The sequence below is a fragment of the Athene cunicularia genome (genome assembly GCF_003259725.1).
Source record: "Athene cunicularia isolate RWA chromosome 4 unlocalized genomic scaffold, athCun1 chr4_part3, whole genome shotgun sequence".
NCBI classification, from domain to species: Eukaryota; Metazoa; Chordata; class Aves; order Strigiformes; family Strigidae; genus Athene; species Athene cunicularia.
The window spans coordinates 23145409-23154774 of NW_020799100.1; the positions used below are offsets into that span (position 1 = coordinate 23145409).

The window sequence follows — 9366 nt, forward strand, 5'->3', positions numbered from 1 at the left end:
AGGGTTTCACCCTGAGCTTCAGTAAAGAGGTAGATTTTATTATTTTTTTTTCTCCAGTCCTATTTCTTTTTAAAAATAAATTATTCGAATTATTTCTGTAGTCCAGCTGCCCCCCACCCTCCAGCCACGTCCCTTACCTCATCATGGCACAGAAATGATGTGGTTGTTCGGCGAGGGCAGGCAGGAGCAGAGTGTCCTGAGCTGCCTCCTCCCCGTGCAGCACGGGGGGAGTTTCCAGAACAGATTTCAGGGGCGTAGCTGTGAAGGAGGGCTTGGAGCTGGGCACTCAGATTGCTTCGGGTATCAGAGAGCTTGTCTTGGATCTGCTGAAACGTGTCATTTCTGCCAGTCCTGGCTGTGCTGGGAAAAAGCAAACTCTGGAGAACATGCCCTCAGGAACTTTTCATCACTGCTCAGGTGTTACCTTCTGCTTCTTCCTTTGTCCCTAGTGAGCACTGCTCCTCAGCCTGCCCAGAGTACTGGTACTGTTCTGCTTTTCCCAGCTGTGAGAATCAGCAGCTTTCTTCATGTGCTGCAGTAGCTTCGTCTCTTGAGAGCATCCCCTCCCTGAGAGCTGCTGCTTACCAACAGCCTCAAAACGGGCCTTATTTCAAAGCCATTTTGTTCTTCCTCCAGATCCAAAATGTCCAGGGGACGTGGATCTCCAGAGCGGCGACTGGGACATCAAGACGATCACCAGCTCACTGAAGTTTTACCTCAGGTAGCGCTGCAGGTCACACCTGCGCGGGGGGGTGACAGTGGGGCTGGTGCAGGCGAAAAGTGACCTGCCAGCTGTGAACATCTGCCTGTGGGAAAGGACAAAGAAGTGGCGAAGGCTTTGGGAAGAGGAATGGATTTTTTATTTTTTTGAGAAATACGCCTGTAGTAGAAACCCCAGATCCCATGGGAAGGGCTGTTTCGATAACGCTGGCTGGGGGAGATGCCCTCGGGACCTGGGGGTGCTGGGGGACAAGCAGGTTTGCCCGTCGGTCCTTCGAGATCAGTTGCCAGCGAGTTGCGGGGCCCTGCCTGAGCTCAGTTTTCTCTCTGTTTATTGCAGGAACCTCTCTGAGCCCGTCATGACCTACAAGCTCCACAAAGAGTTGGTCCTGGCTGCCAGTAAGTCCTGCAGCTGCCCTGCCGATGCCCCTTGCCCTGCCCTCCCCAGCCACTGGACACCCAAATCACCTGGCAGAGCTCTGCCAGCCCCACCCGGGGCATCCAGCCTCTCCCCCCGTGCCACCCTCGCTTCCGAGTGCTTCATCGTCCAAGGACGTGCTGGTGTTTCTTCCCTCCTACCCTCGGCTGTTGCAGCGCTCTTCCCTCTGACACGGCCTCATGCTCCCGGCGGCCCTGAGAGCCAGGGGCTGTCAGTTAGCCTGACAGCAGCACAAGCGTCCCAGAAGAATCGTTTCTTGATATTATTAATATATTTTAAAACCTGTGAGGGAATGGGATGTGCTGTTGCCACACAAATAGATAAGCGCTCCCTTTAGCTGCTGGAATTTGTCCTGGGATGTTGAATCCAACGTGTCTACCAGTAGGTGAAAGACATTTTCCACTCAGCCCTTGGGACTGAGCCCCAGGCAGTGCTGACAGAGGTGACACGGGGGTAGCGACAGGGCTGTCCCTGCCAATGCCCCACTCCCTGCTTGTGCTGGCCATTTCCAATAAGCCATAATAATTCTGATTGGGCTGCATCCCGAAGGAGATGGAGACGAGAGGGATACAGGGAGCTGGTCCGGTCCCTCAGCGGGAGAGCGCTGGCACGGGGAAGCGCGTGGCTCACCCCGGAACCCTGCGGATTACAGCGTCCTCCACGCCCCGGGGCCTCCACGGTGGTAGCACTTGCTTTTTCTTGGAAAGGAGAGTTTTTCACCACCTACCAATTGTGCTCAAGCCTGAGATTTATTAGTTTCAGAACTGGTTAAACCCATGATGGCTGGGTAGGTGCAAAACTAATCCCTTCCCTGCCCTCCCTCAGAAACTTGCACCGTTCAGCTTCCCAGCTCCCGAGATCCCACACTATTCTTTTCACACCCAGTATTTTATTGTTTCTTGATTATTTATGCTTCTAAGGGTGACCCCTTGGGGTCAGGGACTCGATTTTTTTTTTTCCCTGCATGACATTTTACCGCCCAGTTCAGAGTTCCAGCTGTCTGGGCTGATAAGGTGCCCGGCAGAGAGGCCGTGGGTGCGTGGCTGTGCTGGGGTGCGGGGCGAGGGTGTGGAGGGGTGCCCGGCCACGTCCAACCCGCTTCCCTGGCCGTGCTCAGGGGCCGAGTGCGACCCCGAGCTCCCTTTCAGGCTTCATTTCTGCCTCTTTCCGTGCCACTTTGTTTCCCACAATGAGTACCCTGTTGCTGTGTAATCTGGGTTTGGCCAGCCAGCCCCGCGTTGGAGAAGGGACAGCTCCCACAGATTTTCCTTGGCTTTATCTTTCTCTTATGTATTTACTTTGCAAGTGGCAGGCACAAACTTTTCTTTGTGTTAATTCTTTCCAGAATCTGAGAACCTTGATTACAGGCTGGGAGCCATTCACGCGCTGGTCTATAAACTACCTGACAAGAACAGAGAGATGTTAGAGCTCCTCATACAACACCTCGTCAAGTAAGCAGACATTTTTCTCTGGAGCCAAAGTAAGGGGAAGAATGGAATCAGCAGAACAAGCTTTTTTTTTTTTTGTGGCAGGTTTGACAAATTATATCCACGGCAGTTGTTGTAGGAATTTGCGTTTGGACTGCACAAGTGTATGATTATCCTTGCTACCTGCTGCATTAAGTGATGCTTCTCCTTCTAATTGCCACTTTCATCCCCTTTCTGATAAGCACCAAGCAGGAAATAATTATAAAATGAAAATGAAATGTCAGACGGCTCTGACAGCAGAGCTGTACATTGTCCCTCTCCCCCCGGTTAACGAGGCCGTTCGGTCGGGGCTGGGGAGCGGCTGTAGGACGGGTGCCCGTGGGCTGGACGTGTAGCCTGTGTTGGTTTTACCTCCAGCTCTGTGGACTCGGTGTCTGAGCCCGTGGAGCAGCACGGCGGCTTGCGCCCGGCCCTCTGCTCTCCCTTGGCACTGGACGCAGGGTGGCCCTGGGCAGTGCAGCTCCCACGTGCCCCCCCAGGGCCACTGGGAAAGCCTCTTCCTGGGGATAACGGCACCGGCCTGCGCCGGGGAGACGTTTGCCTCTCTCCTCGTCCCGCCGCAGGCGAAGGCTTGGCCTGGGGGCTCTGCCCGACCCACCCCGGGGAGGAGCAGGGGTGCAGCGGGGAGAGGCTGGTGAGGGGCCGTGCCGAAGCTCCAAAGCCACCTGTGTGCGAGTCAGGAGAGACCAGGGCGTGCAGAGGCAGCTGTGTGGCAGCGCTGGCTTTGGGCCTGTGGAGGAGTCGTTTCCAGATCTGCACTCTGGGCAGGATTGTCACACCCTGACACTCGAAGGCGAGTGCTGGGACCTGCATGGGGCGAGGAGGGCTGGCGGGGGTTTCCTGCTCACCCCCCAGCTCCAGCCTTTCACCCACACATTTGTGTGGTTTTTCAAGTCCTCTCTGCCTAAGTGGCAGAGCTGAGAGTGGTGCAGGGTCCGATGAAGCTAACGTGCTTGTGGTCACCGTGTTTATTGCTTGAAGTGTTTACGCTTAAATTCTGTTCCCTCTCCCCTCCGTGCTGGCAGGAGCCTCTAACACCAGAGCTACAGGGCAAACCCAGAATTCATTACGTGTCAGCATCAGCCTCTCTCATGCTTCACTGCTGGAAGCAGGGAGTGCCCACCTCGGTGGGTCATACCTCAGCTGGTGCCGCTCCGCGTTCCTCCGGAGCTCGGAGGCTTGTGGACAGAGCACACTCTGTTCTGTGAAACAGCGGCTCTTTCAGAAGGAAGATCCTGTGCAGAGATTTACCAAAAACCTCCAAAGTGTGCTCCCTGCCTTCAGTCCTCCTCTGTCAGAGAGAGGAAAAATTAAAAGCCAAAAGTCAGTTCTGGATAAATAGGATATTCTGGTTTAAATGATTTCTTTTGTGTATGTGTTGCACAGATGCCTTCTGACTGCAGAGTTAAAAGGGGAGCTGGGAGCGGGAAGGGATCAAATAAAAACGCTGTCAGCACTCTTGGGGTTGATCTCCCAAACAGTTGCCCTAGCCAAACGTACACGGCATGGCTAGAGACAAGTCTTATCTCTGATGGGGCTGGGAAGCAAATTCTCCTGAAACAGATGAAGAAAATTGAGTGACTGATTCTTACTGTCTCCTTTTTGATTGCTCAGAGTAAGACCTGCTTGAAAAAACCCGACCCAAAGCCAACCCTGTCCCTTGTTTCCCTCCTCTCCGCAGCGTCTGCGAGCACAGCCGGGAGAACCTGATGTCACCCTCGAACATGGGGGTGATATTTGGGCCCACCCTCATGCGGGCGCAGGAGGACACCGTGGCGGCGATGATGAACATCAAGTTCCAAAACATCGTGGTGGAAATCCTCATCGAGCACTTCGGGAAGGTAGGGCTGGAGCCCCGGCGGGTCCCGCAGCTCCCTCCTCTTCCTGCCAGCCGTTGCTCCAGCTCCTTCTCCTGGAGTCTCCTCAGGGGCAAGCGTTGTTTTATGTTGTATACTGTTCTGAAATGCTTCAGAGGGAGACAAAGCACAGCAGATATGTGCCTCCCTGTTGCCTTTAGCTAGTTCTGAAGGAAACCTGAGTCTACGGATTTTTGCTTTTCTTTTTAAATAAGAGGAATCTGTATTGAAAAAAAACCCTGTTCTGTGCCTGGACATGGCAGGACTTGATGCTTTCCTTTGCTAAGACAGGAGCTAGACTGGAGTGTAACTGGTTTCAGTGGGCACAGTCCAAGCTGAGACATTACAGAGCTATTAATACCAGGGAAAAAAGCCCGACGCAGACAATACTGAGGGGGATAACTCAGCTGTGCCCAGAGGCCCGGGGTGGGACTGTCAGAGGAGGGTTCAGGCAGCAGCCAGGCAAGGCTCGGTGTGGGGCTGTGAGGCCTTGGCGGCCTTTGCCTTCCCCGGGAGCCTGGCTGAGTATTTGTGGCTGAGAGCAGTGCCTAAACCCAGCCTGGTTAGGCTGCTGCGGAGGGCGCTGCAGATCCACGTGTAGACAACAGCATTGTGCCCTGCAGCGCTTTGTCTCCTGGAAAGCAGGAGATTCCTCTCTGCTGTATCAGCGCGTTCTCCTCGTGACACCTGATACAGGGACTTAGGGTTCTCGGGGTGCCCCGGAGGGTGATAGGGCTGTTTGTTAATATTTAAAAGCTCCATCAGCGTCTGCATGTGGGTCAGCACATCACGGACCAGATTGCTTTCCTGATAACAGCGCTGGGTTTGAAGGTGCAAGTTTGGTCCTTCAGCTTTTCAAAATAATGCACATTACAGTGTCCAAACAATCCCTGATGCCCTGGAGGAGGGGAAGGTTTGAAGCCATCCTTCAAAGGATGCTGCGTGCTGCGGGAGGATGGGGTAGCAGCACACACACGGGGAAGAGGAGGCCGAAGCTGAAGGAGCAGGTTCCTGCAGGAGTGGATGTGGGGTCAGAGCAACCAGAGAGGGGTTGGGGTGGAGGTCAGATGTGGTGCCAAGGATTGAAACCAGAGAAGTGGGGTGAAAGAGCTTGGAAAGACCTTTGAGTACCTGCAGGGAAAGCTCATGAAAATCATGTGCCAGTGTCTTTGTAGGTCTGTGTAGGAACTTTTATTTAGTTCCCACCGTGCGTTGGGATCCTCACACAGCTTGCTGCAGAGCTGAGCCTCTGTCCTCCCCTCTGGCACAGCCCGTGATGCAGGCTGAGCCAACACACCTCCAGGAGCCAGAATTAAATCTTTAATTAAGCCAGGCATCTCTATGCTTGCTTTTAATTTCTTCAGTGATAAGGTTAAGTTAGTAACATTTATTCGATTGAGCTTGTAAGTTCAGTGTCAGAGCTGAAAGTGTCTGCAGCTCACACATGAGCAAACACTTTAAATGAGCCTGGAGGAAGAGAGGGAGGAGGTTTACACGGTGTGAAATGAAGACTCTAAGGACAAAGTAACTATTCACAAAGTCTCTGTGGATAATTACTGTTTCCACAGTTTATGTATCAGTGCCATGGTTAAATTAAATAAGATGATTGCTCTGGAAACACCTTCTTTGCTGTACAAACCCTCTAAATATGAGGGTCTGTCAATATCTTTGTTCCTTCAAGTTGTTTAAATTGGATTTTAATTTAGAAAGCAGAGGCTGCATCCACATCTTCAAAAGAGGAGTTTGCAGTGGCTTCCAGCATGGTTTTCAGATGTTGAAAAGCATCCCGTGATAACAGCATTCTGTGGTACCTGTATAAGCATCCATGGGGAGCTTAACACTGCTTCTTCTTTAAAAAGCAATACTGGGTTCTTCTCGATATATAGGAATGAGGTTGATGTTTCCAAAACATCTGCCCTGCTGCAGGTAATCCTCTGTTATTTTAATAAAACATGAGCTGCTGCTTTTCGGTGGCTGCAGCTCAGCTGCCCGGCCAAGGGAGGTGTGGGGAGGCCGGTGCCCACCCTCGCCCTGGGACCCGCTGCCTGGTCTTTGGGGTCAAGAAGGTTAAAGGGAGGTTGTTTTTCTCTCTCATCCCCATCTTGATTTCCCGGAACTGCTCTTTGGCTGGGAGAAGACAGAACGTGATTTTGGTTTGAATTACGAAAATGATGTACTTAATCAAATCAGAATGTGACATTTCCTCCTTTTAAAATCTTTCTGGGTGACACACTCAGACTGTTGTTCCATAACAAGAGGAGCAGTGACTCTGCTCCTCGGTGGGTCCGGCACCAGCTCCCCTCCTCGGGGCTTGAGCCGTCCCGTGGGGCAGCGGGAGGGACCAGCGCCGCGTCCTCCCCGGCCGGGCAGCAGCAGCTCCTGCCACCCTGCCCGCAGGAGCTCCCGCTTTGGAGGGAGCCGTTCAGTGAAGATCCATGGGAAAAACACAAGGGCAGTTGGTTTTGTCCTTAATGTGGTGTTTCGGATCTTCGAAAGACTGCCCAGAAGTTTCATTCTTTTTCAGCTCATTAAAAAAAGCACGGCCATAAATAAGAACCTCTAAATTAAACCCAACCGGGTAGGTGCCATATGACCAGTGAGAAAAGGAGATGAAACTCCCCAGCAGCATTGTGTTCAGGGCAGTATTTCATCCAAGATAATTTCATGGTGCCACACGCTGCCTTGGAAGCCAAGAGGTGAAGGGGGTTTCTGGCGTTAAATCTAAAACAATGCGGTGGTTAGCTCGGGTGCTTTCTGTAGATTGTATCGCCTCGCTGGTGCGGAAATCTTTGTTTCTCAGGAAGTGTCGCCTTCAAAGCTTCCTTCGCCCACCCCAGGATCATTTGCTTCTCGCGTTTTTGTGTTCGTGGTGCGTTAGGAGCCCGGCGCTGCGGTGGCGTGAGGAGCCGGGCTCTAGGGAAGCCCGCGACAGGACGCGTCTGCAGAGCCGTAACCAAAGCACTGCCCCCCCTCCAGCCCCACCGACGGGGCTCCCCCCGTGCTGCCGACCCCAGGCAGCGGCGGGGCTTGAGGGATGGAGCCAGCGGGTGCAGGGGCCCGGCCTGGCTCTCCTGGGCCGCGGAGTGTCGGGGTGGTTTGGAGCAGCCCCGGCTTCTCCAGCCCTCCGGGCTCAGTCCGGTGACTCTCCGGCGGAGAGCGGAGGGGCTGGGTCTTTGCCCAGCTCCTTCCCCGGGAGCCGAGGGAGCCGAGGCACACTGTCCTCAGAGGGTTGCCCAGCCCGGGGGGGGTCTGATCCTGCCCAGGGAAGGGGCTGGCCGTGGCCACCATCCACCTCTGTGCCGGGCGGGTGGACCTTCAGCTGGGGGGGCGGGCAGCAGCCCCTCGTCCCGGGCTGGGGCATCGGAACACGTCTGCCTTCACAGATCTACTCCGGGCCTCCAGAAGACACCACCCCCCCACCGGTGCCTCCTCCCCGCGTGGCTGCGCGGCGGCACAAACCCATCACCATTTCCAAACGCCCTCTGAGGGAGAGACCCGTCTTCTTCGGCGCTTCCGTGGAAGAAAGTGGAGGTGAGTCTGGCTGCCTCGCACCCCTCCCGTTTCTTGTCCCCCCGTTTCAGGAGCTGTGAGCAGTGTGGGTAGCAAGGTCAGGACTGTGCTCCGCAGGCCGTGAGCACGGGGGGTCTGTTCAGTGAGACAGGAGAGCAACAGACCACTCACAGATAGGTCGCATCACCTCACGACTCAAGCTGCGTGGGGATTTCTCTTTTCTGTTACTTGCAGTGCTCTCCGTTAGCTAAGTCTGGCTCTGGCTGTGAGAAAGGTTTTGCAGCAGAGGCAAAAACGCGAGGTGATGGGAATAGAGCTGCGGAGTGGAGCTGGCGGGGCGGGAGGGCCTGAGCCGGCCTGGGGTGGGCTGCGTGCTGCTGGCGTGTCCCCCCGGAGCAGCCCGAGGGCTGGCTCAGCCGCTGGCGCTTCGCACCCACCACGAGAACACTGGAGCACTTTTTCAGGACCCAGTGATAGTATTTTCTAGCCCAAGTACAACTCCGCTGTTACATTCGTTTGAGTGTAAGGAAATTCTAAGGCCCCTATTACGACACTGAAGGGCACATCTATTTAAAATCATCTTTCTCCCTGCACCCAGTTTGCTCTAATTGTCACTGCAAGCTGTGCCCTAGATCACATCATCACCAAAGAGATGGGAAGGCTTTTTCTGCATTAGTTTTCAGAGCTTTGATGATGTTTTAGGCTTAATACCACAAGTACACTTTCTGGCACCTGCAAAAGATGCTTGATCTCAAATTGCTCTTTAAAAGCACAAGGCTGCTCGTGTCCTTGGGGATGGCCTTGCTTTTACGTGTCTCCCTGAACTGGAAGCAGCAGCAGGAGCGCTGGCGCCGAGGCTGCAGCACGCAGCCGGTGTCACAGCAGCGCTGCTGCACCCTGTGCCTGGGTCTCCACACAGCCAGAGGGATGGGGCAGATGGTTTTGGAGTGTAAAAGCAGAGTCTGCAGCCTCTCACGAGCAAGAGTACTGGGAATTTAAAAGAAACCCATAAGTACCTTCTGTGCTGTTCAGCACTGTTTCAGTTTTCTTTATTCCTCAGCGTTTGCATGCTCGTCCCTCGGCACGGAGGGAGCCGTGTGGCTCTGGGGGAGGGATCCATCACTGCAGGGCAGAGACTGACCCCGTGGCTGTGTCTGTCCCCCTTGTCTGTCCCCCTTGTCTGTCCCCCTTGTCTGTCCCCCTGTCTGTCCCCCTGTCTGTCCCCTTGTCTGTCCCCTTGCCTCTGCAGCAGAGCGGCACAGCCAGGCCCCCAACGGCAGTGGCGCAGAGGCCCCCAGACCGCTGCACCGCAGCCGCCTGCCCGCGCCCCGGCCGGGGGGGGACGAGCCGGGGC

General features: G+C 54.6%; 1 protein-coding gene across 1 annotated transcript in view; it reads left to right on the plus strand.

The window, feature by feature from the left end:
- OPHN1 (oligophrenin 1) overlaps positions 1-9366 on the plus strand; it is a 36419-nt gene that overhangs the window by 20691 nt on the left and 6362 nt on the right. Inside the window, exons 10-15 of the mRNA XM_026848833.1 lie at positions 637-721; positions 1061-1119; positions 2505-2610; positions 4328-4487; positions 7886-8033; positions 9262-9366. Of these exons, the coding sequence (XP_026704634.1) occupies positions 637-721; positions 1061-1119; positions 2505-2610; positions 4328-4487; positions 7886-8033; positions 9262-9366 (663 nt within the window). The remainder of the gene's footprint in view (positions 1-636; positions 722-1060; positions 1120-2504; positions 2611-4327; positions 4488-7885; positions 8034-9261) is intronic.